This window comes from Oreochromis aureus, linkage group 12 (assembly GCF_013358895.1).
Source record: "Oreochromis aureus strain Israel breed Guangdong linkage group 12, ZZ_aureus, whole genome shotgun sequence".
Taxonomy (NCBI): domain Eukaryota; kingdom Metazoa; phylum Chordata; class Actinopteri; order Cichliformes; family Cichlidae; genus Oreochromis; species Oreochromis aureus.
In genome coordinates this window covers 12,554,719-12,582,714 of record NC_052953.1, presented here as the reverse complement: position 1 = coordinate 12,582,714, position 27,996 = coordinate 12,554,719, and the positions used below count along the sequence as shown (strand labels likewise).

The 27,996-nt window shown below is 39.0% G+C and overlaps 3 protein-coding genes across 3 annotated transcripts; 2 read left to right on the top strand and 1 right to left on the bottom strand.

Annotated features, from left to right (window-relative positions):
- The first annotated feature begins 104 nt into the window (after window positions 1-104).
- On the top strand, window positions 105-16,006 carry rassf2b (Ras association domain family member 2b). The gene is made up of 11 exons (XM_031727973.2): window positions 105-515; window positions 5,377-5,528; window positions 7,796-7,869; window positions 9,424-9,499; window positions 9,767-9,918; window positions 10,981-11,093; window positions 12,590-12,732; window positions 12,946-13,099; window positions 13,794-13,915; window positions 14,087-14,184; window positions 14,411-16,006. Exons 3-11 carry the CDS (start codon window positions 7,817-7,819, stop codon window positions 14,478-14,480), a joined length of 981 nt encoding a protein of 326 aa, XP_031583833.1. The 5' UTR covers window positions 105-515; window positions 5,377-5,528; window positions 7,796-7,816; the 3' UTR covers window positions 14,481-16,006.
- A 119-nt stretch (window positions 16,007-16,125) lies between these two features.
- Window positions 16,126-19,782, top strand: sprn2 (shadow of prion protein 2). Its single transcript, XM_031727953.2, has 2 exons — window positions 16,126-16,399; window positions 18,657-19,782. Exon 2 carries the CDS (start codon window positions 18,658-18,660, stop codon window positions 19,195-19,197), a length of 540 nt encoding a protein of 179 aa, XP_031583813.1. The 5' UTR covers window positions 16,126-16,399; window position 18,657; the 3' UTR covers window positions 19,198-19,782.
- Window positions 19,783-21,085: 1,303 nt separating this feature from the next.
- Window positions 21,086-22,249, bottom strand: LOC116310985. The gene is made up of 2 exons (XM_039620845.1): window positions 22,243-22,249; window positions 21,086-22,189 (listed from the first exon to the last, which is right to left on the bottom strand). The coding sequence occupies exons 1-2, from the start codon at window positions 22,247-22,249 to the stop codon at window positions 21,408-21,410; spliced, it is 789 nt and encodes a 262-aa protein (XP_039476779.1). The 3' UTR covers window positions 21,086-21,407.
- Between the last annotated feature and the right edge of the window lie 5,747 nt (window positions 22,250-27,996).

Here is a 27,996-nt window from a genome sequence, read left to right as displayed (position 1 = left end):
CTTGGACAGTAATAAATAATTAAATACTTTTTTAAAGTTTATTGTATTTTGGCAGATCTGATCTTCCATAAGAGCCCGACTTTTAGCCATAAACTAGCATGAAGTTGCACATGCGTGGACAGAGTTTGACGTGGGACATTGTACTTTTGTGTCGTGCTCCATTAAATTGGGATTTCTGTTGAATAATGTCCTTGCCTTCTGCTCTGCCATTGTTGTCCACTTCTCATTCATCTCCTCACGCAGCGCGAACAAAGACACGTCAGCCTCGCCCTCTGATTGGCTCCCTGCCGGGGCCCCGCGACGCTGCTGTGCCGCTAGCTCCGCCACAACAGATGGACCTCTCGCGCTCTCCTCCTCCTCCTACCAGCTCCTGGATGCACTGCTGCACGCGCCCCGCTGATTGTGTCCAACGGCAGGAGAACGAGCGACTTGTCCCAGGAGTTTTAACGGCTAACGTTCAGTTGAGGATAAACGACTGAAAGACGGAAGAAAAGGACCGAGGAGACCTGTGTTAGGTGAGCCGTGAGAAGACTTCCAAAAGTCGGCACGAAGCAGACAGAGGGGTCGGTGTGGCTGAGTAGGCTGATCATGATGATGTGTCTGAGCGGTAGATGTGGCGATACGGGCTGGTTGCAGATGGATTCTTTGGTTGCCTGTATAAAAATGAAGTCTTAGTGTTTCGACAGCATCAAATGCAGGACGATTTGCAGATTTATTTATTACTTAAAAGCGCAGGGGACACACACAGACTAAAAACCTCGAATATGAGGCATTTTTGAGGAAACATCAGGGCACCAAACATGATGCTCTAGCCTAAATCTTGAACAGCAAATGATAGGACTACCCCATTGAGTCTCTACCAGAGTGTGCATAAAGATGTGTCCTTAAAACGCGTTACATAACAAGAAAATAGGGCCGGATAGACGGAGGCAGTCCCAAAAAAAAGTGAATATTAATGTGCACTCACTTGGCCAGTATATTGTAAATTGCAGTTTAATATATACCAGCAATAAATCCATCCACCATGGTGGTTTCTGGTGTTTTTAAAGTGTTTTGTTGACGTTTGATTTCAACTTTTGGGTGATTTTAAAGATGAAAAAGAAGAGGTTTGGCAGCAACGATTCGTAAAATGATCACAAAGTTAGATAAGCTTAAATCACAATGTAAACATTAAAATTAAATGTTTTCACAAATACTGGACCATATTTAGTTTTGGTAGCTAGTACCCGATTGATATCCAGTCAACTTTAGGTTTCCCTTATTGATTTGTGTTGAGTTATTCTCTAAAATTTTGACCATTACAAATATCAAAATGGTCTTTTCAAGTTCTCATAGCCCTTTCTGACATCTCAAGTGCTTTGAGTGCCAGTTCATCTGGAGGCTTTTATTGTTTTTGACACCAGCTTAGGAAAGTTTTAGCCGGGTGTTTACGGCCCTTGCAGTAGTCAATGCTTATGTGATCAATGACAACACAGCCCCAGTCTTCACCCGAACAATAGCTAGATAAATACCCACACACACTCACAACAGGCCATCGTTTGAAATTTAAAATTATTTTCTCAGAAATTTGAGTTAATAAGTCAAATTTTAAAATAGTAATCCAAAATTATGACATGTAGGTGGTTAAAAAAAAAAAACTTCTATAACAGACTAGGCTGAAACAGAAAACTAATTTATTTTCCTTATAACATCCCATCTTTCCTGCAGCAGTCTCCCTCTGTGCTCCTGTTTTGATATATAATTAAAATCTAGTGTCGCACACACATTTGTTCAGGAATCAGGAGTTGCATAACAACTCAGAACTACACCAAAACACAGTGATAATTGTGGTGTCACTTTTGAAGACACTTGGAACAACAATGACAAACCTTAACTTTCTGAACCTCAAGGGGAGCAATTAAAGGGACTATCAGTGACAGAGAGCAAGAGAAGTGAAGGTGCATCCGCGCAGGAACGTGGTAATCAGAGTCCATAGAAAGTCAGTAAGAAAACCATAAACCTAAAAAAAATAAAAAATTCAGGTAAAACTATAACATTTGTGCCTTCCCTCTTTGCAATTTTCAAATTTTCCAGAGCCATCCTCTTGGCCAAAGCAGATCCCTTGGGTTGCTGGTTTTGGCCCACAAGTTATATTTTTTGATACCCCCGCACTGCATAATAGACATTAAATTGAGGCTGTCGAAGCTCTGATATATCCGATGATATTGACGTGCAGAGCTGGTGAGACTGCTCTGCACATCAAGTGGACATAAAACCAATTTGGTTTAAGTTTTGAACAAAGCGTCAGTGTGTGTTTCAGTTCTGAAAATGTAATTTCATTGTCTCTACTTTTGAAGTTACGAAAGACCAGAGTGCTGGAAAATTGCACCAAATTTATACCGAGCTCTATGTACTTTGAAGAACCGTAACTAGGAAAATATTTGTAGCATGTTTAAACTTTGCATGGCGTCATTATTTCACAAAAAAGTGGGTGTGCTTTGATTGAGGGAGATGGGAATTTCTTCCAGATTTGATTGATTTTATGTGAAACGAACCAGCAGCCGATAAACTTTAGGTCTACCATCTGCTGAAGGGGAAGAAAAGCTCCGTCTTTATTTGGAATCTGGGAGCCATATTCGGATTCAAGTCATGCTTCACAGTGGTGTTTTTTTTTTTTTTTTTTGACAAGCCCAGTAAGCCTAACAAGGAGCAGGAGAGACCAACAGACACACACACACACACATACACACACTATTTTTGGCTCAGTGTTGTGAACTAGTTTCGGGTGCTCAGATGTTTTTGGTGTTGCTATGACAATAATGACAATAGCAAGGCAGAGCAGTGGTAACGTGGAGGCTGAAGGCAAGGGAAGAGGACAGCAGCTATTCATCGAGCATTTCAGCCAAAGACATTGACGGAGGAGGTTCAGAGGGAGCAGGGCAAGAGGGCAGAAAACAAGCCGGGGGGGGGGGAGAAAGTCTGGAGGAAGTTGTGGTCCTGGTTTGTAATAGTGTGTTAGATAGCCTCTAGTCTTTCAGAAGGAAACATGAAGCAGCAAACTGTGAACAGAAAGCAGCAGAGAGCAGAGTTACTGTGGTATAAAAAAGCTGATGCGATGATGAGACATAAATATATATAGAAAGAGGGGGAAGATGGAGGCTGCGGGTTGACTGAGGTTGTAATGAGGCACGGGGGGATTTCAGACGGTCGATTAGCTCTACATTTGGACACAGAAGAGCACTCCGATCTGAAACAGGACTAGGTCAGCTGTGGGTCAGTCTGGCTACATTTGCTGCTGGCTCTGCTATTGCAGCCACAGTATCCTGCAGAGCATTTATACTAACACAAGAATCTGTTGTTATAACAGACAAAAGCGATCAATGGTTTGGAGATGTTTCAGTTAAATAGGGTAATTTATAAGCTTTAATAAAAAGCTTATATATATTTATATAAGCTTTAATAATAAAAAGTAACTGCACCGAAATCTGGTCTCTGAGCATGTTACGGCCTGCTATTCTAGAACTGCCTTATTTTGACAAAAAATAACATGTGAGTACTCTGCAGTGGGCTGCTTATGATTATTTGGTGCTTTAGCTTTGCATTCCCATTACAGTTATATGTTTTGATACATTTATAGAGTTATAAAACTAAAACAATGAATATTGTTCACTTTTTTTAATACCAGAGTAAGAACTTGACGTGGAGCGAAAAAGAAAGTCTGTTAAACATTTTTAGACCTCTTTTGAAACTTTGAATCACATTTTTTGTTTGTTCAAATGAAACACATTAAAAGTAGACTAAGGTAGTAATAAGGTTAAAAAAATATAGCAGTCTAACAACAGCGCCTTGAGGCAACTGTTGTTGTGATTTGGCACTTTATTAATAAAATTGAATTGAGTTCAATTGAATTAATAATTTTACTATAGTAAAAGTGAATTTGAAGCCCAGCTGCAGATTAGTTTTTGCATCAGTTTAGCCACTGCTATCATAATTCAGCAAAATGAAAAGAATAAGGTGCCAGGTAAACTAAAAATAAAATGTCTAAAGAATAAGTGTTGTTCATAGTGGAGGTGGGGTCAATCATCTAAAGCGACAGTACAGAGGTGAAGAAGAGAGTGTAGCCAGGGTGGAGATGAGTGATTAGAGTGAAAGGGAGGGTTTATAAAATGGTAGCGAGATGTACTATGATTATAGTTTGTAGACAGTGACCCTGAAAAAAGGAGGCAGGTGGCAGAGTTGAAGATGCTCTCACTCCCAATGACTGACCAATGCTGTATTAATTTCTAATAATGTATTCATTATAAATGAATACTTCAGAAGGACAGCTTAGGTCGAGACAAAGTTGGAAAGGTAAGGCTGAGATGGATTGGACATGCAGAGGAGGGACAGCAAATACACTGAACAAAGGATGGTGAATATGGAGCCTGCCAGGCAGAAGGAAAAGACCTCAGAGAAGATGGATGCAGTGAAAGAGGACATGTAGAGGGGCTGGTGTGATACAGGAGGATGCTTGAGGCAAGGTGATATGGAAGCATCTGATCCACTTTGGCAACCACTAAAGAGAGCAGCCAAAAGAAGATCATTTGTATTCATCTAGTTTTTCATTTGCAACCCCTGAATTAAATAATGTTTCCTCGTATTAGATGATCGACACTGTTCTAAAATAACAGTGAAAAGAACAAAATGGGTGTCTCACCCTGAATGAGCAGTGAGTATGGCTCACATTTTTAATGTTGCCCTCTCAGCAGCGTTAAAAGTGACATGTCTGAGTCGATCTTTTTCTCTGGAGCTTGAAGTCTCATGAAAGAAGGATCAATTTTGTTATCAGATGCCAGTTTAGTTGGCATAAAGTTCACGTTGATCTCAGACAATTATGGCATTGTTTTTGTGTTGTCAGCTGGCCACATGTCCGTCGCAGACCGCTGCCTTTGACCGTGATAATAAAGGCTAATGTCTTCCATTGTGTAGGTCAGTGCTTAGCTTTTGAGCTCTTGACAGGGCTAATATAGATGATGAAATATTGATAGCGCCTGGCGTGGGGCTGAGCTGATTGGCGTTAAATATTTAATTTGTCCACATTAACTGAGGCTTTTTATTTCAGAGATTGACAGCCTCAGCTTATTTTATCAGCGCTGCGTGTTCAAGCTGCTTCTGTTTACACTAAACTGTGGAAGTATGTGCCTGATCCAAGAGTTTAAAGATTGATAACAGGGTGAGGCTCGTCCACGTGTGTGTGTAAGCGGATAATTCATTTGTGCTGCTTGAATTGAGGAAGTTTTAAGCTGTGTCAGGGCCAGTGTTGGCTTCCTGTGTGGCTGATTGAGTAAAGGAGGAAGTGATTTAACGGAAGGGGAGCACTTCCTTTTAACGTCCCCACTCTTCCCTGTCTGTTCGCAGTTACATTCAGAAGAAAAGACCCTCTTGGATCACTGACACCTGCTAATACCTGAGGATACAAACAGAATCTGCCTGCCTATAACTTTGGCTGCCTCTCCTCATAGGCGGCTTCTTCTTTGGTGACTCAACAACAGCTCATAGTCTTTACGACGGTAAGATCCATTGTTGTCTTATAATACATTTATATATATATATCTATTCTTAATATTTCATATTTTGTTGGCTGTTATGTTACAGAGGCACTGGCTATGTAACAGGAACGTAGTTTAAACCGAGGCCTTTCGACTAATGTCCAAAATGGTTTTGGGTGTTTCGGCCTGTTTACAGTAAATCATGTGTATTTAACGCTACTGTGGGGAGTATGCTGTAAACAGGGGTTAACAGTAACTAATTAGCGGTAAAACGATTTCAGTGTTAACACAAAACAAAAAAGTCTACGGCAGGTATGGGTAAAGTACACACCTGGGGCTGGAATCAGCCTGCAGACCACCTCAGATCACAGTTGCTCTAAAAGGAATATGAAAAGAGGCTACCCACAGGTTTTCTTGATATACATGAATCATACAAATTTAGAGTTTGTTGCAAATAACAATGGAGCAGTAATAAGCTGTCTCCAGTGAATTGCTTACCCGGTAGATGGATTCAAACTCCACCGTCTTGTATTGTAGCTGGGAGTCCTTGTTCTGCTTCATAGTCTCAGTTAGCTCACCCACATGAACCATCTCTCTGCCTCCAGCTCACAGAGGCACTCCACAGTAGAACAAGGACTACTGTCAAGGAGTCTCTGGGGACTGCCACAAAAGTGACCTGATCACCTTACAGGTAGAAAAACAAGAGACAGCAAGGGATGCAAAACAAACAGGAGAGGAATAGCAGCTGTAGGTATAGCTGTAATTTTGTAGGTCATCACTGTTGCATAGTGTGGACTTAAATGTTACTTAAATCTAACACAGTGTAGGTGTCTTAAAGAGTGAAGACTTAAATTGTGACCTGATGACAGATCTAAGTGTAAAGTCACACAGAAATTGAAGCTGTATTATCAGGTCATCATGAATGTCTTTAACAATTTATTTATTTATTTATTTATTTATTTTTGCAATCTCTGCCTTAAACAGGTGATCATTTAAACCAATAGGTTTCATTCTCTTCAGAGGCTAAGCTGAGACCTGCAGTAAATGTTGTTTCAATTCAGTTGTGACTTATTCTCTAGAAAAAAATCACGCACATTGCATGACAAAGCAGAGGTCTTCCTACATATAGAGGAAAATCCCCAGAAGAAAATGTGTTTTTAAGGTCTATGTCAGCATCAGTGATGACCCTGTGCAATCATATTATGTAGTTTTTGTTATTATTATTAAGGTCAAAGGTTAACAAAAATATCATTCTTCATTGAAATTTGTTCCAAAATATCCTTTTTGCATGTCTCAAAAACACAGGGTTTGGTTAGAGAACCAAAGAGAATTCTTATTTTAATTACTTTAAAAAAGATTGTTTCTTATAGCATAGGCTTGTTAAGTAACTATCATGAACTTTCTCTTTGGGGAATAACTTTTGTGGGCTAGGCCAGATGTCATCAGTGATTTCAGACCTCAAAGAGTTAACCTTTTTTTAGGTGGGGTTACATTTACATTTAACCGTAAAATGTGTTTTTGCTCATGAAATTGCTAAAACAGCAGCAAAATGCTCAATTTCGTATTACGTAAGGTGATTCAAAGCAAAGATTCATTGCTTCATCTACATGCAAACTAATCTTGGTAAGTCTCTCTGACACCAAAGGCCTATTTTAAGGATAAACCCTGCAACAGTTGCATCTTTATTTTTTGGTCTTTATGTTCTAAGGAAAAAGAAAAGTGTGCTATATGACAGATGAAGGCACATAATGTGTTTCGCCAGTAGCATGTTCAGAGATTAATGCTTAGGCAGCTGAAATAATTTGCAGCAGCAGGTGGTCCATGTGTCCTGCACCTGTCCTTCTTCATCCGGAGGTTTCTATCCTGCCAAACTCACACAGAAACACTCTGTCACTCAGTGAAGAGGGAAGGAAAACTCTGCAGGGTGGTGGCAGAGTGCCATTTAAACAGCTGCATGTGCAAATGTGCAGCGTTTGTTTATGTGAAAGAGCTCACAGGAAAGAGAAAATACATTGTAAGACGAAGAAGAGAATGAGGAGAGCAGCTGCTCCCCTCATTCACATAGTATATGTTTTGATTTAGTACAGGGACACAGTGGTGGTGGTTTAACTATCTTAAGGGAAGTAGTTGCCAGGAAAGCAGATATCATCGTCTTGTTATTGTTTACGGTCTGCAGCTCTGCCTCCTCCTCCTCTTCCTGCAGTCACTCTGTCACTTCTGTTCTGTGCTCGCTGCTGGTCATGAGGAGTCATGAGACATTAACTCTGTGTGGCTTCTTTGTGTCTCAGCTCCTCTCATGCTCACTGAGAATGGATGATACACAGTACGGGGTTCAGATCGGAGAGAACAAGTTCGTCAGCAAGTAAGTCTTCCATCCCGCACTGTTTCTCGTATAAACAGACATATACATAAGTTTGTATGTTTATACAGATTATAAACTCACAGTAAGTGACAACAGGGAAACAAATGAGTAGCCTTTATTCATCTTTGGTATGTTTAAAAAAACATTAATTTAAAAAAGACGATGTGAAATAGGGATGTTTGTGGTTTTAAAGGTTTCAGCCTGTTAACTGTTTGCAGTGTTCATTATCTGAAATCTAGGTTTTTCTTTATGACAACAAGTATCCCTAATACCAAACGTTTAGGCACAAACTGTGTGATTTTTGGCTTTTGAAAAATATTCTCCAAAGTCTGACCAATCAGTAAATAAAACTGATAAATAATGCACATTGAAAACTATTAAGATTTCTTTTTTCTCCATAACATAAAGTTACAGTTACTCAGCCTACATGCATATACATTCACTTGTATTGTGAGACTCCTATTTAGGGTTTCAGTGAAGAGACATTGAATTAAGGGAACAGGACTTCACCTGGTCCTGAAACTGCTTGTCAGTTAGTTGTCAAATTACATTTGACTTCTATAAGCATACAAGACACGATATCCTGCCAAGATGACTGAATAATAAACAGCACTACACAGATCATGTTACCAGTCACTCACAGGGTTAACACAAAGACAGGAAATCACACACTTGCATCTACTGAAACCCCAAACCTCTCAACAGAAAGCCAAATCAACATTTTATTCACACAGCCAAAGATAAATATCTTTTCCAAAGTTTTTAATGATGGCTTTATTAAGCTGATGAGAAATTATCAATTGAAACTGAATCTCAGCCTTACCAAGAACAGACAATAAATGCTTCAGACATGCTTCTTATCTTACTACACCAAGAAACTGCTACACCCACTTTCTTTCTTCCTCTGTCTGTACATTAAAAAAGAAATAAGAGCTAATGAGACCAAGGACGGGATCTGAAAATTACATATAAATCTCAATTTTGTGACTTACTTGTAATCCTGATCTCATCTGGTTCTTATCTGGTTAATAGTGGGAAAGAACTTAAATGTAGTAGTGGCTATCAAGTAATGTTAATGGAGAATCAACCTTGAGGAGAACATTACACAGGAGGTGAAATATTACTACACGGCTATATTACAACCTGAACCTGCACAGTGGCATTGAATTACTTCCTAGAATAGTTTTCTTTTTGTTTGCTTATTGCTCAGCTGCCTTCAACTCACCACCATTGAAACTAAGAGAAATCCAAAATTACCAAAGTGGTGATTAAGTACCAGAAATATTGTCAGAGCAGTGACCTGTATCCAGTGATGTTAGCACCAACTGGCTTTCAGATATAGTTGCGTCACTCCATTAGTGATGTTGTTATGCATTTTTGGGATCCATGAAGATCCTTAAAATTTGATCTAGTGTTGTTAAAAATGTTTTTACACTATGTTATAAAAATATGTGCACGGTGCATGCAGAATTACAGCTCAGGTGGGATAAAATCAGTGGGAATCTCCTTTAAACTTTGTTTCCATCCAATGATTTTAATTACTTCTGTCTTCAGGGCAACAGTCCTGTCACATCTTAAAACTTACAACCTCTATTATGAAGGGCAGAATCTGCAGCTGCGGCACAGAGAAGTGAGTAATTGCATCTCTCTGTGAGTGAGTGAGTGAGTGAGTAAGTGAATGTGTTTAATCTTATTTTATTGTTTTAAATTTCAACAGAAGAACCTTAATGTGTCGAGGCCTTATCCCTGTCTTTACTTTTGCTCTTAGTTCACTAGAATTTAATATACCCCACTCATTACACCCTCTATCCCTAAGGAGTAACAACTGTCCACTCTGTGTGTATTTACTGTATGTGTGTGTTTGTGTGCATTGATCGGTTTTCGTGTCTTCCAACAGGAAGAAGAGGAACTGTTTGTTGAGGGCTTGCTGAATATCTTTTGGGGCCTCCGGCGACCAATCAGGCTACAGATGCAGGATGACCACGAGCGAATCCGGCCGCCCCCCTCCTCCACGTCTTGGCACTCGGGTTGCAATCTGGACAGTCAAGGGTAAGAGCTCCAGACAGATCCAGTTACATCCCAGTGACCGGAAATGGTGATACAGAGAGGTCATTGAGGGCAGATATAGATTTTATCTAGTTTGTCCAATGAAAGACAAGCGGGTATTTAATGTTTAAAAGTGTGTAATTAGGGTTTGAGATTTAAATCCATGTAAATAGAGTTTAATTCCTAAATAAGATACAAATTGGCAGCTTTCCATAAGCAAAAGTGAATCTTTTAAGCCACGCTTCTAGTTTAATTGAGGATCTTACTGCAAGCTATTGCAAATCAGTCCATGTCAATAGGCTCTAAGCGCCATTTTCAGCTCTGTAATCCCATTTATCAAAAGAAGCTATTCTTGCTCAGAGGATAGCAGGCCTCACAGGCATAGAGCTGCCATTTGGATGTTAACATGAAAACAACAACAAAAAACCCTCATAAGTAGCCATATTGCTGTGAGAATCTTCTGAAATTTACTTGATTATGACAGGAAACATTGTCACAACTCATAAATAAAAGAACAGCTGCACTGGCAAAGAGGAACAGCAGTCACAAGTTGAAACTAACCAACCCAGATATGACGTATGTTAAACAGCAGGTTAAAAATGACAGCTACTACAGGAAACCTAATAATAAGACTCACCACTACAGTCAGGACAGACCAGCCTGTCGATGGCATCACAAACACATACCAAAGTGAAAAAAGAAAAACTGGTGTTCTCAAGGAAAATCTCACAAACTAATCGAGATCTCCCTCTAGATTCATACATGGTGTGGAGGGAGTTTTAGTTCAGCTGTGCATACCTGGACTGCTCTTAAACTTAATGGCTTTACAGTTTCCTTTATATATGAAAGATTCTAGTGGCTGTTAGTCCACACTAAGATTAATATCAGGATAATAGTTTTTTGAGAAACTGCAGTTTATGGTCATAAATGCATGATGGGAGTTATCATTTGAAGGTGCAGTTTTTATCTGAAAAAATATTTTTAGCTGTATGTTTACGGTTTTGACAGTTTGCAGTTCTTCTCCTTCACCCCATAAATGTACTCTCTCCTGTTCCATGTTTGAAGTTCTCCCACCACCACAGATGGTCAACAGACTCAGCAGAGCTCACCCACAGTGGAAGTGACGCCACCTGACAGCCAACCAGAGGACAACGGTGTGACTGAAGAGGAGGCAGAAGGTAAATTCTGGTCTTTTAGTTTTATACATTTATATTTTCAGACTTCATTGATTTAGATTTTAAATAATTCAAACTGTATCTATGTGGTTATATATAACCAACAAAGTAGGAGTAAAATATTAAGCCAACGGTGTAAATTAGAACAAAAAAAGCCAGTACAGGTACAAGTGTGAGTACACGTATGAGAAATATGTACAGTTATTCAGATTATTACACAAGCCATGGCAGAGCTTCTACTTTTACTTTGATTTCAAAGTCTAAAGGAAAATCTTTTTAGTTCCATCTGATATATTTCCTATCTAAAAAGGAAGTATCAGATATATTAGATTTATCTTAATTTGAACGTGTTTGCTCACACTTGTTTCTTGTTTCTTTCTTGGGTTTTTTTTGTTTGTTTGGGTTTTTTTGCCTGTCCCGTTTGGATCTTTAGCCATCAGAATTGTTGTCTGAAGGCCAAGAAAGATGCCAAGCGGATTTAATTCACCAAGTGTATCATCATGGCCTTGCCATATTGGTCCATTTGATTGACCTTTATTATAATTATGTATTTATTTGATTTGATTTTCGGTTGTTACAGATGGGACAGACATGACTGGGGGATAGGGCAGGGAGAAAGAATGAAAAAAAGAGAGGGAGAGAAAGAAACATAGAGGGGAGAAGAGATGGTGAGAAAGGGGGGAAGAGGGAAAAAAAAGAAAAACAAACAAAACACCTGGATCACCTGTATAGAGATAAAAAAACAGAAGAGAAAACAAACAAAAAAGAGCAACATAATAAATACAACACCATCACAATAAACTAGCTAACAGTAGATAACAGTAGATACTAAATATTACATGTTATTGTGCAACATGCAAGATCGACAGCGCACAATGTGCTTTGAGGTGGCAGCCAAGAAAGGTGTAGTTTGTGTCTGTGAACACCCAAGTGTACACCTGTGTGCACACCTGTGTGGATCAGCACGCTTGTATTCAAAAGGTTTCTCCATGTAACGATCTGCTAGGGAGTGTGGGGAGCCATAGCCCCGTCCCCCAGGGCTTGAAGCAGGTATGAAGGAGATCCAGGGCTCACACTTGTTTCAGTATTTATAGATTTTTTTTTTTAGCTGTTTCTCAGTTTTTTGCTACCTGTTCTTTTGGTTTTACTCATTTGACATTACTCTGTTGGCTATAATAAGAATCAAGTAAGCAGCTTCAAACATCAGTCATTTACTAAGAATATTTTGTTTTTAAACTGGCTGCATCTTGGCGAAAAAAAGTTGGATCACATTGAGGTGAAATGAATCTAGCTATAAACACATTTTGAATTAAAAATAAAATTTGCACATTAAAGCGAAAGATAGAAAATTTGTTTACAGTTCTGTGTAAGTGATGTTTATTTCTAAAACTATGGTTTTCTTTCACTATTTTGTGATCTTAGCTTAAGGCTAAATGAAAATGTTAAGAACACTGAATAATAATCCGTAATTTAAGGTGGTTCAACATTTGACTTGACAGAGGACAGTGAGAGCTCCACTCAGCTCCTCAGGACAAAGAGCGATGCCGGGGTCTTAAGGCGAGGCCAGCGAAGGTCGCCAAGTGACCAGAGGAAAATCCGACGCCATCGATTCTCCATCAACGGACACTTCTACAACCATAAAGTAAAACTTTTAAAAACTTGCAGAATAATCAAATAAAGTTCATTAGGTTAGTTCATTTATGTGCCGCTTTAAAGCAAATGATTTGGGAACAGGTTTTAGTTACATTTTTCTTGAGAAAATGTGTTTAAAAGTGAAAAGAGTAAAGGTTTTAGCTTCAACAAGTTTAACTGAACCTAAATTAATATTTAAAATGTTTTTCCATTCCATCCTCAGACAGCAGTGTTTACGCCTGCTTACGGGTCGGTGACTAACGTTCGCATCAACAGCTGTATGACCACGCCGAAGGTGCTACGAGTTCTCCTTAACAAGTTCAAAATCGAAAACAGCCCAGATGATTTTGCACTCTATCTGGTCCATGCTAGTGGAGGTGGGTTAAGAATTCAGCCTTAGTCCACTAATTTTATTTTATCTAATTTTATCGTCTACTTTGAGTTTTACTACTTTTAAAGTTGGAAGTTTTTGCATTATTCCTGGTGGTGCAATCAAATCTGAACTAAAGCTACAACACAGAGCTTCTCTATAAAGCTTCGTAGCTGAAAATGCTACATCAAGATGAACAGGATCAACCTTTTTGGGTCTCTATAAAGCTTATAATTTATTTTTATTTTTTTAGAGGCTATGATATTTGGAAACTCAACACAGAATCTGTGTTGTCATTATTCCATTTCTGTTCACTCACTGGGTTTTCTGAGCTGAAAGAAATACATTGCAGTCAGTAATCAAACAGCAATTAGCAGAAGTGTAACTGAAAAGTAATGATGCTTTCAAAATGATGATGAAGATGTTTGATGAGATTGCAGATTATGTTGTGGTAACAAATGGCAGACTACCCCACACACTACTGAGTGCTCTTGCTGTTTGTTTTTGATTAAGTTCTGCATCAGATCCAGCTGTAAAGTCTGAATGTCAGTGCTAAATTATTCATGAACTCGTGACTATGTGGAATACAAATATGGATATATATCTTGTAGCCCAAAGGCAAACAATGTGAGTGAGGACATTGTGTATAAAATGGGTTATAGTTATTAATCCATCACTCCATGTATGTTCTGGTGTTTCAGAGCGAGTGAAACTGAAGCGGACTGACTATCCTTTGCTGCTGAGAGTCATGCAGGGACCGTGTGAGCAGGTCTGCAAAATTTTCCTCATGGAAGAAGATCTCGGAGAAGAAGTCACATATGATGTAAATCACCATTTTCTTTTTTCATAGCTATAAATGAACATGTATTAATCATTTTACAGTTACTTTTTCCTTGTAAAATGAATAAAGTATATGCACAAGTATTTGCACTTGTGTTTCCAATATTCAATTATCTTTGAGATTTGGCCTTAAAATTCTCTTTGCTTCCACAAGGTGGCGCAGTATATCAAGTTTGAGATGCCTGTCCTCCAGAGTTTCATCACCAAGCTAAAGGAAGAGGAGGACAGAGAGGTGCAGAAACTCAGGAGAAGGTATAAGAAATACATTTTTAATCTGTCCTGGCATTCAGTAAACATAATCTTAACATCTTTAACTTTCATGAGCTGCAATAAATATGAAAAGTGGAGGCCTACAAGCTATTTTTAAACTATTTTTAGCCCACCACCTGCCCCCAGTCTAATGTGGATGTGCATGTGTTTTTATTGGCTCTTAAAAAAAATCCTCAGATTTGGTCCTCCTCTGTCTTCATACCTTCAGGTATAACTATCTTCGGAATATAATCGAGAAGCAGCTCCAGTGTCTTCCAGAGGGGGCAAAGTGTATGTGATCTGCTCATGGTAGGGCCCCCTATCCCCACACCAAACTGTCACCACAGCTGCCAAGCCGTGACCAAGAGAATGACCAAGAATCAGCTGACAAGAGCAACATGTACATGTTTCACCAACTATCCTGCTCCTCTGAAGTCCTCCCTCAGCACATCCCACAATCAGTCAGTCCACAGTTTGCTCTTTCGTGCACGTGTTGAGTGTGACCATCTCTGTGATACTGAGAGTCATAGCAACACACACACTTTTTTTTTCTTTGCTTTTCTTTACCATGAACAGAGCACTCGGACAAACGTCTCCTGTTTGTGGTTTTTTAACCTTTTTTTAGTCTGTTAGCCTGCAGGATGAGGCTAAAATGTAACCTGTCTTCTGCCTTCTCTGCAGGAAATATTCAAAATCGTTTTAAAGCACAAATGTCATCTTATAGTGACTTTTATATAGGTTTCTCCAAGCACAAAACACACAAAGTTGGTGGGATACTTTGAAGCTGATGTAAACATTTAGGACTTTTTTCATTTCATTGATGTGAAATCTGCAAGGACCCAAGCAAAAAGATCACAACCTTAAAAAACTGATGCCACTCACTTCCTGTTTGAGAAGTTGTTAAATGAACTGATTGTCTCCTTTTTATTGCCACTGAGAATTTCACTGCAGACTGTGACTGTGATAATGCAGTTACACGCAGTGTTTGGCATTTTACGTGTAGGCAGCAGGTAAGACTGAGAATCACAGGGAACAACCATCCTGTAAATGTGGAGTGGTCTGAAGGTGACAAAAATTAACCTTACATATTTCATTAAATTTAATGCATAAAAAGCCCAGGTGAAAGAGTATGGAGAAGTGATTCCTGCATATCAAGCCCCCAAAACTTCAACTGCCGTGTTTATGTTTGGTGGCGCCGGTCTTTGTCCTGCTCACTGAGCTTTAAATGAGATCTGGTCACATTGAAGCCAAGCTCTCAGCATGAAGTTAGATCCAGAAGTTCCCCAAAATAACAGACTATTCCTTGGAATAATGCCACTTTTTTTGAGCTACTTGTTTTGTTCCTACACACATTCATGTCTTAGTCTAAAGGTTTGCCTGACATTAACCAGATTGCACAAAATCTTCATGTTTTGTTTTCATTTTGGTTTAGCTTTTTTTTTAGTTTTTTTGACATCTACATCCAGCAGAGACGAGAAGCACAAAATGATAATCCCACAAGACTGTGAATTTAACGGAGAATGTTTTTAAACGTACGAATGAGCATTTCTAAGCAGTGCGGTTTGCCTCCACATGTACAGCACTTTGTCTCCTTCCGCCTGACAGTTCAGTATTTCTGACACGCAGTGGACGACGCCCCGAAGATTGTGTGAGAGCATGCATGTTGTGTTTTTAGTGACTCCTAAGACTTGCCTGCTTTTGTATTGTCTTTTACAAAGTAATGAAGAAATTTTAGCCTTTAAAGTGTTAACTCTTGCCACTACTTTGTGGAAGTTTTCGTACAATGATTGTTATTTAATAAAAAAATTTGTCTGGGGAAAATGAATTTGTAGCCCTCATCCGTTTTTTTTGCGGTCACTCTTACCTAACGATGCTGAATTCGTTTTCAGTGGCAGATGATGACAGAAGCTTCAGGAGAGCTCGCTGAACGTTCTGGTTTGTTTACTCAGAGTTAAATAATTCAGATAAAATTAGAAACGCAAATGTTAAGCCCGCGCTCTCGGGTATTTATGCGTGATGTCGGCAGCACCAGCAGCTTACTGCACAGTCAGCCAATGAGGTGATTGAGATTGTCTGAGGGATAACAGGCTGGCCCTCAAACATACTTTCCTACAGACAAGAAGAGGAGTCTGAGCTGTGAACATCACTTTTGGCTTCAGCTTCCAGAAGAGGAATACCATCTAAATCTCTGCCACACAAAGAAATATTAATTTAGCAGGTAAGACTTTTTTTATTTCTATTTTTTTCTATTTTTCCTTCATCTTACTAATTTATATTAAAATGTAGGATGTTTATTCTATGAGGCTCAGTGACTTAAAGCCTTTTTTTCTTATTTCTGGGATATTTGAAAAAATATATATATTTGCACAGATCAGAGCTTATCTCTAGAAAGTGTAGCTGTAATCTGAGAGTCACTGGATTATTCTCAAACTAATTGACCCAGTGTAATTATAGCTCGAGTTACCTTGTAAGAGGACACAGATTAGAGAGTGTACACCGTCTGTTGACAGAGCTAATGATGTCATGGTCATATAGTCAGTGGTGGGAGATGTACTTCATTTCTTTGTAAAAGAATTAGTAGTACTACACAAAGTAATGTAATATAAAAAATTGCATACAGCGTACAAAGACTGGAATTTGTCAAAATCATAATTCTCTAGCAACACATGGTAGTACTAATTACAGTTAATATGAATGCATCTCAAGGTACAAACAAGAATTGTAAAAAATAAAAAGTCAAATCTAAGTTCTCTTTTAATCATGGATACTTAATAATAATATATAAAACCAACCTGGATTTATAGACTGAATGATTGCTAAAAGAGAATTTAAGTGGAGCAGATTAAACTTTGCTTTGAGTTGGATTTAAAGTTTGAAAAACAGAGGTAGTTATGATTCAGTGATAGCAATCCTTATTAGTGGATTGGTGTTATCGATGCTCTAATATGTGAGCCGTCCTTCAGTGACGCAGTTGGTCAAGGTGGAACTGCTTTAGGTGTTTTAAATACTGGAGAGTATTTCTTAAAATTCTAGAACATACTTATTAAAATGATCTATATAAATCCTCATCCAGAGAAGACATAATTAAAATAAAGCTGGTGAATAAAAGTAAAAAGTACAATATTTCTTTTTAAAATGTTTCAGGGTGAAACAAACCCACTCATGTAGTCATACATACATCAAAAGTGTACAGATTTGAGTAAATGTTTTGACGCAAGCGTGTTTCTGCCACAGAAAAACAGAAATTGCCACCCACTTTTATCTCAATATTTCAACATGATTCAATATTTCAAGCTGAGTTATTAAAATTTTGAGATACTTTTTAGTGGCACAAACAAGTCACTAACTCTAATGTTAGTCCTCATGTTCACCTCATTACTGAGATTATTATTAGACACAGGACCTGCTTAGACTTCACAGTACTTAACAATACACTTGTCCTACCACACTGTATATATAGTCCAATCTTCACTAATATTTTGTTAGTACTGATTATAGCAGTGACATACTTAATGCAAGATGCTTTTTCTAGGTTTTTGTATTTTTGGAGTTTACATCATTTTAATGTTGGATATTTTATAATAATATATCAATAATATTGTATTTATGGTGCATAGCCTACACCTAAACCTCATATATAAATGTAGCCTGGATGTTTGTTAATACATTATTTTTATAGCCTGTGTCATCTTTCTTTAATTCTTTTTACGTAGTTAAATCCCAAAAGCCTGTCCATAATTTGGGATTAGGTCAAAAATAGTCAGATTTCAGAATTAAGAAAATATGAATTTCATCCCAACAAAAACGAGCTAATCCATAGATTTAGAAACAGAGCCCGTCTACAGGATCCTAACTGAGGTGCATTAGAAAATATCTAATGTCTGATCTGAGCCCTTGTCTGCATCAGCACTCATGCCACAGTGCTTGTGTAAGATTTGTTTCTCAAAGCTGGATTAAGAGCAGTGATCTGTGCTGTTCCTAATTTATCAGCAGTGTAATAATACCACACAGCAGGACTAAAGCTGCACTGAGAACATCTCATCAGTGTGTTTGCATTTGTGTGACTTCAAGAACCTTTCCATTTTATATAAAGTATAGTTTAAAAAATTGCTTTAAGTACTCACCAGTAATTCAAGTAGTAATAATGCAAATAAATATTTTCTCTTTAAATAATTTCAAAGAAATCCTTGATTGGTACTTGTTGGCCAATGTATTTAATATGTATAGTCTAAAACAGCAACAGCAGAAACAAAAATGAGATTTTCCTGTTTATAATAACAAAATGAATACATAATTTTTTTAAATGCCAATGACAGAACAAAGGTGAGCAAAAAAAATTAACAACACAACTGAAAGATGATGTAACATGTAATAGAAGTAAAAGCAAGTCTATAAAAATGTAAAAGCGGTTACTAATGAAGTTCATTAACCAATTCAGTCCTCCTAATAAAGTTTCTATAATCTTATTTTGACAGGATGAAAATCACGTTGGAAACGCACAAACTTTCCACAGTGGCCCTCTGTGTGCTGCTCCTGGCCACACTGTTACCCGGCTCCGAGGCCCGCCGTGGACGTGGTGGTGGTGGTGGTGGTGTGATCAGCCGAGGAGCAGGAGGAGGCTACAGCCGGGGGTGGGGAGGTCAGCCTTACAGACCACCGCCTGTCCAGAGCAGTGGCCCCAGTGCCGGGAAAGTAGCTGGGGCAGCTGCTGCAGGAGCAATAGGAGGAGCCATGCTCGGATCTGCCTTGAGCCGTCCTGGGTATGGGTACGGGTATGGCGGAGGATTTGGAGGATACGGTGGATATGGGGGATATGGAGGGTATGGAGGAGGTTATGGATACCCACGATACGGAGGTGGTTACGGCTATGGCCCCCGCCCTGGCTATGAGCCAGAGGGCTCTGGTGATGTGGAGTACTACACCGGAGCATCCAGTGGCCCAATCTACAACAGCATCATTGTTGTCATTGGCTCCCTAATGTCCCTACTCATGGGCCACTGGGTATCATTCATGTAGCACTGGAGACGAAGCTGAGATTTACAAACACACCAGAAAAAACCCTCCTTTCAAAAATAACCCATCCTACTGTAAAGGGGACATTTTAAAGTCACAATTCAACTGAAATTTGAGTTTTCAGAAATACAAACCTGTTGCCAATTTGTTTTGTGGACACTTCAGTGACCCTCTGTGAGGACAATAAGACGAGTTTGACTTATTAATGTGACACCATTACACTGAATATGAAAACACACGGTCAAAAATCATTATTAAAGTCACAAAATGTAATCTGATTTGATGTGATGTTGCTATCCTGTCCCATTTTTGACTTCTTTTAATGTGGCCACTGTTTTTGTACATTTGCTGATGGCAGTGATGGTGATGACTACAGTCTGTAAAGATAGAGCAGGAATTAATTAGATCTGTTTTAAGTTAAGTCTACCTCAAGGAACCATGTCAGGATTAGATGTTAATGTCATTTTGTAATTACCAAATTTAAATATTTTTTTTCATTGTTACATAATTTTGTCTATGCTGTATATCGTATATAGGTTATATTTTTAAGTATTGCTTTCATTGACATATTTCCATAATTAAATTAAATGTTTTATGATCATTTGTAGACTTTATTAAAGAATGTTCTTTAATATTTAATACTGTTATGAATGTAAAATAAATGTGTGATAAAGCTTCCTGTTGACATTTATTCTCCATGCTAACTGCTTCATTTTAGATTATTTTAGGTTATCATTAAGCCTTAGGAACCTTTGTAATCCTTTTCAGACTGACGTCAGTGACTTTGTTTCTCATTTGTTCTTGAGTTTCTTTAGATTGTCAAGTTTCTTTAGATTGTGGCAAATCACACAATTTGATCAATTTGTTAGGGATCATTGAATGTCTGGAAATCTACAGAGTAAGACAGAGCTGAATGATCACATGATCCTTTAAATGGGAAAGAAAAACCCATCACAACATCTAGCTTAGTGTAGAATATTCCCCAAGAGAAAAGTATGTCATTACCCAACACAATAATGGTGTGGAGGAGGCCTGGACTGGCTCATGATCCCATAGAGTCAGTGTGATAGATGGGTATTTACGGCTTTCATTGGCACAGAGTCACTCCTGTTTATTGAGGATGTAGCTTGAGTTGCTCAGTTTTAACAAAATAAAACAAAAGTGACTGGATGGGGCTTTGTACATACTTGGAAAGCAATCCACAAGTTTCTGAAGGCCAAGAAGTGGAATATTGTGCAGCAACTAGTCAGCCACCTTTGTCACCTGTTTTAGTCTACAGCTAAAATTAAAATAGTCATTTCCCCAATATTATAGAGCACAAACTGTAGATCTAAAACAAACTGTCCCAAATAAGGCACACCCATTATACTGGCCTAAAAACAGATATATGAACATTAAAAATTTCATTTAAAAAAATACAACATATGATACAACAACATCCAGCCAGCCATCCATCCATCGTCTTCCGCTTATCCGGGTCTGGTTTGTGAGGGCAGCAGCCTAAGCAGAGAAGCCCAGACCTCCCTCTCCCCAGCCACCTCCTTCAACACCAAGGCGTTCCCAGGCCAGCCGAGAGATATAATCTCTCCAGCGTGTCCTGGGTCTGCTCCGGCGCCTCCTCCTGGTGGAAACACCTCACCCAGGAGACGCCCAGGAGGCATCCTTGTCAGATGCCCAAACCACCTCAACTGGCTCCTTTTGATGTGGAGGAGCAGCAGCTCTACTCTGAGCCCCTCCCGGATGGCTGAACTTCTCACCCTATCTCTAAGGGAGAGGCCAGGCACCCTTCGGAGGAAACTCATTTGCCGCTTGTATCAGCTCTGAAGCAATGAAATATGCACAAGTACAAGTTACTAAAGGTATTTCATTTATTTTACATGACAGGGGAAAAGTGCAAGCCTTTAGGATTCATGAAAACATTCACATCCTCCCATAAGAAACAACTCTGTAGCTCATTTTGTTTTACAGTTACAGGAAAAGGCTTTGTAACCATTATAATTCCTCCTGTAATCACAAGTCAGTGCCATCTGTGCCATCAATGTTTGCTTTATATGAAGCATAAAGTATAAAATAAAGTATAAAATCTCAAAGCAGACATCAGCACAAAATAAAGAAAGGATTACAGGTTCCTTTCGACCAAGTTATTTTTCATCTTATCATCTTTCATCTTTACTTATTCATGAACATATTCTCCATAATGTCAAATGAACATCTCAGTGCAGCAGCACAGGTACATTGCTGTTAAGTAGCATCAGTATAGCACTTGTAACTACTGCTAAAAGCCTTTGAAAGCCCATCTCCACTCCTTCTACCCCTCCTGTACTCCAGTCATTGGGCCCTTCCTGTCTCATGTACTTCATGGAGTAAGCCATGTACAACTCCAAGCATCTGCTGGTTTTCACCTGCTTGATCAGTGCCGGGTAGCCGATCTCCACAATGCTGACCGTGTCATCTTCTTCGGGCTGATTTGGAGGGCCTGGACTTGTAGGGGTAGGAGTCGAGGGGTTTTCTGTGGCAGTGTCGTTGCTCTCTGATGTCACGGGAGTAGACGTGTTAGTTTTGGTCGTAGCTGTGGCAGTTGTACCTGGTTTGTTTTGGGGCTTTTGAGTTTTCACCGGCAGAATGTCAGACCTCTTCATACAGGCATCCATGTAGTCTTCATAACTCTGAACGGGTTGAGTAAATACGGCATGTCCTCCTTTGTCGCTGCTGTATTCAGTAGTATTGGTATTGGTATTAGTATTAGTATTTTTTTTAGTATTGGTTTTGGACCCATGGTTCCTGTGCATGTAGTGTTTGTAATAATACTCCTCTTGAGGGCTGCGGACATTAAAGTGAGGACGGGGGAACCCTCCTAACCCATAGCCCAGGGCCGTTCCTGCCACCGCACCTCCAGCTGCAGCTACTACTGCACTGCGAGCAAACCCTCTGGATTTCTCAGAAGGAGAACCCAGTCCATAACCTTCTCTATACCGTCCATAACCTCCTCCATAACCTCCTCCATACCGTCCATAACCTCCTCCATACCCTCCATAACTCCCTCCGTACCCTCCATACGGAGAACCTTGTCCCGGATACTGGTTAGGGTTGCCTGCTGCACCTGGTTGTCTGGGATAATTGCCTTGCTGCCCAGGACTGCCCTGATTGTTTTGCTTTGGATGGCCACCCTGAGGGGTGGAGTCTTTTTTGGATTTGTATCCTGTATTGGTGCCACTGTGGCTGCCCGAAGAGACTTTTTTGCTGCCCGAACTTTTTCCTCTCCCTCCCCTTCTCCTGGTCAGCGAGAAAGGGGTATTAAGCAAGAGAAGTGACAAACAAAGCATGGACAATGAATAGAGCTTCATCTTCACTCTGTGGAGACAAATATGAGATAATATTTAGAGCATATCACTTTTAATTTTGTACTTATGTAGTGTTAATATCACTTTATTATTTCAGTTGTAGTGCTAGAGAGCTGTTAGCAGCAGAAACCTAAAATCCTACATGTCTTCTTCTTTTGGCTGCTCTCTTTAGGGGAAGATCGTCTCCCTCCATCTCCTATCCCTAACATCGTCCTGTGTCACACCAACCCTCTGCATGTCTTCCTTCACTAAATTCACCAAATTCAACCTTCTCTGTGGTCTTATTCTATTCCTCCTTTTTGGAGTGCAAACTATCTCAGCATTTTTTTTAAATTTGTAATTGTGTTGGAGCAAATTAGGAAGGCTGGAGCAGAGACGCTGACAGCTGCAATCAGTCATGTATGCACTGGATTTTGTTTTGCACAGTAGAAAATTCACTTTCTGAGGTGCATTTTTGTCTGATTGTTTCATCAATCTCTGTGTTTCCGGATTGTATTTTTGGTGCTTAATTGACACTTTTGAGATGTTAGATTTGCAAGAAAGCAAATGAGCAGCTTAGACATGTGGAAACACAACAGGGTTTTATTTTTTAGGCTTTCAGTAACAAAAGAAAAACAGTGAAAATTCTCCTGAGAGTCTGCCAATGTCAGTGCTGATAGCTTTATGATGCAGAACCTGAGCCTTGGAGACTGTAATTAGTGACATCTCCACAGTGCTGTGTAATGTCAGTGTTGAGTTTCAAGCTGTTTATTGAGTTGCAAATCACATCACAGAAATATGATACTAGAAGTGATGCTGAGGCAGAGTGTGATCATGTAACGATGCAGGGTGTAGTTCAAACTGTTGTTATTTTCTCATCTGTTTTGCTTGTTTTAATTGAAAGAACTGTAATTGAAAGCTGGTTTTTAAAAAAGGTTGATACGAGCACATATTTATCACCTTGATCTTCGAAATTAAATACAAGTGTGAAAATGAACTTGAGCTTCAGGGCATGAACTGATGGGCGGACACTCTCCTTCGGGATTTTCTGGTAGAGAGCTGGTAGAGAGCAGAATTCAAGGCTTCATCAACTACAGCAAGTCATCCAAGTCAAGAAGCAAAGCACCCCCAGACCATCACACTACCACCACCATGCTAAACTGTTGGCACGATGGTCTTTTTGTGAAATGCTGTGTTAGTTTATGCCTGCAGTTCTTTAGATGTGGTTATGCAAGGTAATTCGTAATTTTTTGGGGGGGTTATATTAGTTGGGTCTGATTATTGGGGGGGTCATAACCCCCTTAAGCCCCCTGGAAATTATGCCCCTGCTTTTGTGAGCTCCTGGATGAGTCGTTGATGTGCTCTTGGAGTAATTTTGATACGCTGGTTCATTGTAACCCTTCCCAGACTCATAGATGTCAATGACTTTGTTTCTCAGCCGCTTCTTTAGATCATGGTGTGTTGCTTTTTGAGATCTTTTAACCTGCTTCATTTTGTCAGATACCATCGATTTAAGTATCGCATTGATTTTAAAATCTTATTGCTTACTTTTAAAATCATAAATAATATCGCGCCTAGCTATCTTACTGATCTTCTCAGCCTGTACATTCCTAGGAGAGCACTGAGATCATGAGGCCAATTGCTCTTGGTGCAACCTAGGTCACGGCTGAAGACCAGAGGTGACCGTGCTTTCGCTTCAGTTGCACCTAACCTCTGGAACAATCTCCCACAAGCTATTCGCGCGTCCGACTCGATCCAGACTTTTAAATCTTGATTGAAAACTTATCTATTTGGTTTAGCCTTCCCGGCTATCTAGAGTACGCTTCTTGTAAGTGTACTCTCACGTAACCCCTTTTCTTCTGTTTTGTTGAACAGCATTTTGTATTGATTTTACTTTTGAGGTTTTATTTTGATATCTGCTTATCTTGTATGCTTGGTTAATCAATGCTTTCCACCTGCTAGCTTATTTGCATTTGTCTTTTTTGCTACTGCTTTTACTGGATTTTGTGAAGTACTTTGGTGTACCTCTGGTTTTAAATGTGCTATACAAATAAATTTGTATTGTATTGTATTGTAAGTGATTTTTGGATTCAGCAGGTGGGCAGTAATCAGGCCTGGGTGTGGCTAATGAAATTGAACTCAGGTTCCAAAAAATCTATTGATCAAAGGTGATTTATGATTAAACAAGGGGGTTTGATGAGCTTTTTCCTCTTATTAAATGAAATCATCATTTAAAAACTATACTTTATATTTACGCTGGTAATCTTTGTCTACTATAAAAATTTGTTTGTTAATCTTAAACATTAAAGTGTGACAAATATACAAAAACAAACAAACAAACGAGAAAATTAAGAAATCAGGAAGCAGGCAAATACTTTCTCATAGGAGTCATATACGATTATATATCAGCTAACGGGTTATATTAGCATGTTCACATTTTAAATGACCATAAAATATATGACAACTAAAAAATTTTTATTTTAACTGTCTGTCCAGTTGTTTTTGTAATTTGTTACTACAAAATTGAATACTACTCAGTCTGTTGTCAGACATGACACGATAAAACCACAAAGCCTGAGAAGGTCTGGCTTAAAAAAATATTAAGAAAAAGAAAATTCCATTAGACAGGCGCCTTAGTGGCGCCCCAAAATGGATTTCCACTGTGTATCAGCCTGAGAGGCATGATGCTAATTGATCAGTATCTGAAATAATGGAATGAGCCATCGTTTTTGCAAAACCACACAGAGAAGGCAAAAAATAAACTAATATAAAATGTGAAAGTAACAAAGAAGAAGGAAGGAAGGGCTGTGGACAAACTGGAGAAGGAGGGTTTATTTAACTATTTATTCGAGCATTTTTGGATACCGAAAATCTTCCCCGCCTCTCACACAAATACCTGCTTTTACGTACTTTTTTTTTTTTTTTTTTTTTTTAAACTCTTGTTTAAATTGTCTTGTCAGATCTTGTTTAACATTTCGGCTGCTGTGACTCAGCAATTAAAATTAAGCCTTATTTAAATTTATTAAATTAAGTCTTATTTATTCTGGTGTTGTGCCAACAAGTGATTGTATTTAAATGGTTTTAAATGACTTGTTTGCCTTTAATCTGTGAAACGTACGTCAAGCATATCTGTTGTGAATGATCTCAAGCTATTTTATGCCATTTCTACCATAAGTTAAAAGATTAAATTGGTTTTGGGCGAAGCGACCTTTATAATGTCAAACGCTCACTGTTCTTCAAGAGGCCAGCTGACTTTGTAACAAATATAACTTTGTTTTTTTAACTGTATGTGAAGCCTTCCCCTGTAACTTGTTGTTAAAGAGCAGCTGCTATATGGGAGGCAATAACAAGTTTGTTCCTTGAAACAATTAAAACATATGTTACATGTTGTTAGAATGTATTTATAACTGCATTATAAAGCATTTAATTCATATTAAAATTCATATTAAAAGGGGAAAACTTCACCGGAACACGCCCACCAATAACCACTGACTGATACTCGGTTATAAAGCTTATAAAGACTGTTTACTCAAGGTGACGTGAAGCGCGCACAGATCACAGGTCGCAGGTAGAAACATTAATTGCCCTACTTTACTTACAGCCTCACCTGTGTGGTGACCGTGAGTTAGATGAGTTTCTTCCTCCCTGTTTGTCTTCGATAATGTCCGCGGCGCTCGTACCTCTCCGGTTATGGTTTTAACAGTTTCATTTGTCTGACATATGGCCGCACGAGAGATGTGGGTGGCTTAGAAACAGATGATGGGGGCAGGGCTGGGGTGGAGTCAATTCTCGGCATCCACCGGGGAAATTGAAATGGAAAAATAATCAAATAAGCGCCCACAGCGTGTACTTATGGTTCAGCTTTTAAGTGTCTGCTTTACTGAACGTTTTATCATATACCGTACATTTGGCTCATACTGAAAGAATAAATGATTCCATTTTCAATTCAACTTTATTCATATAGCACCAAATCACAACAACAATGACCTTAATATTGTATGGTAGAGGCCCTACAATAATGCAGAGAAAATTCCAGCAATCAGATGACCCAAGTGTAAGCACTTGGCGACAGTGGGACGGAATAACTCCCTTCTGCTTGTCCAGTTTCCTATTAATATTATTAATATTATTATTTTTAAGAATAAGCTATTTTGCAGCTAATAGCTCTTTGGGAGCCAGCTTGTTAGTGCAGTTATTCTATTATACCTGTCAAAAAGGAACAAAGTGCCCAAATATAACATTTTAAACTGGTTCGTTGTTGTTTGTGAAAGTATGCACTCGGGTGCCTTTTTATGCTTGAATCATTCATAGAGCAGTGATACAAACAAAAACATTTCTCTGAAAATGGTCAGGTATAAGGACTGGATTGAAATGAGTGAAAAAGTCTGGCTGCATGTGTTGTAATTACCAAATGAGTGGACTGAAACAGCTGGACCCAGAAACACACGCTGCAGTTTTAAAAGATTTGTTTACACTTGGGAGGTAACAACAGAAAAAATGGCAGCAGGTAAAAGTTTCTGACTACAGGAGGATGGCAGGGGAGCTCTATTGGAGAGGAAGAGATTTAGATTCTGCCAAAGGTGATTGTTCTATAATCAATTTTAAGTTCTGAAGGAAATGGAGTTGAAAGCCTGCTCGCTTATCGACAGACTACAGAGGGATCAGTGACTAGCCAGAGGAAACTGGGAGAAACCCATGGAGAGTACTCCTTTGGTAGCAGAAAGCCTGGTTGTGGTAACGGGTTTGAGTGGCGATGCACTTGAATTCAGGAAAGTCTACAACAACGCAGGAATGGCAGTGCGGAAACGTCAGCCATCCTTTCACCAGAGGAGAGACTGGAAACAGACAAGAGAGGAAACAGGGTTTAAACAGGGCACAAAGCATGAAGGAGCCAAGTAAGACCATTGAGGAGACAACAATCTGACAGAAAATGGAGGCACAGGCCAGTCTTTAAGTACTACTCAGTAATGCGGAAGTGAGAAACAAGGATGGCAGCTGCTGACCAGGAAAAACAGAAAACCCAACAAGAACAGCCGACCCAGCAATCCACCTGAGAGAGCACAAAACAACCCCCCCCAGACTGCCCAGACCATCACACCTTGTCTGGGTGGAAATGAGGGATGATTCAAGACTTTCGCACAGTACTGTACATCCAGAAAATAAAAGCAGAAGTAGAAAAACAACAAAATATAAATAAAATATTTAAAGTTTGAGTACACTATAAATGTACTTCAGTGACGTAATTAAGTAAGTTGCGCTCCATCACCAGGGCTCCGACATCAGTTTCTTTTCTGTTTACTCTAATTAAAAAATTGTCTTTATGGCATTTTAAAAAGATCCACTTTCCAATTTCCACTTGATCTAAAGAAATGTTTGATATGTAAATTATTTTGTATATGAACAGTTATCTTTGCTTATCTGTGTCCTGAAAATCTCTTGTGTTTATTTGTAAAGTAGACTGTAGAAAGAGGCGTACTGATAT

Coding starts and splice junctions, on each gene's coding strand:
- rassf2b (XM_031727973.2), top strand. CDS start 7,817: ATGGATGATACACAGTACGGGGTTCAGATCGGAGAGAACAAGTTCGTC. Junction 13,100..13,793: donor TCTGGTCCATGCTAGTGGAG/GTGGGTTAAGAA, acceptor CTGGTGTTTCAG/AGCGAGTGAAACTGAAGCGG. Junction 14,185..14,410: donor GTGCAGAAACTCAGGAGAAG/GTATAAGAAATA, acceptor TCATACCTTCAG/GTATAACTATCTTCGGAATA.
- sprn2 (XM_031727953.2), top strand. CDS start 18,658: ATGAAAATCACGTTGGAAACGCACAAACTTTCCACAGTGGCCCTCTGT.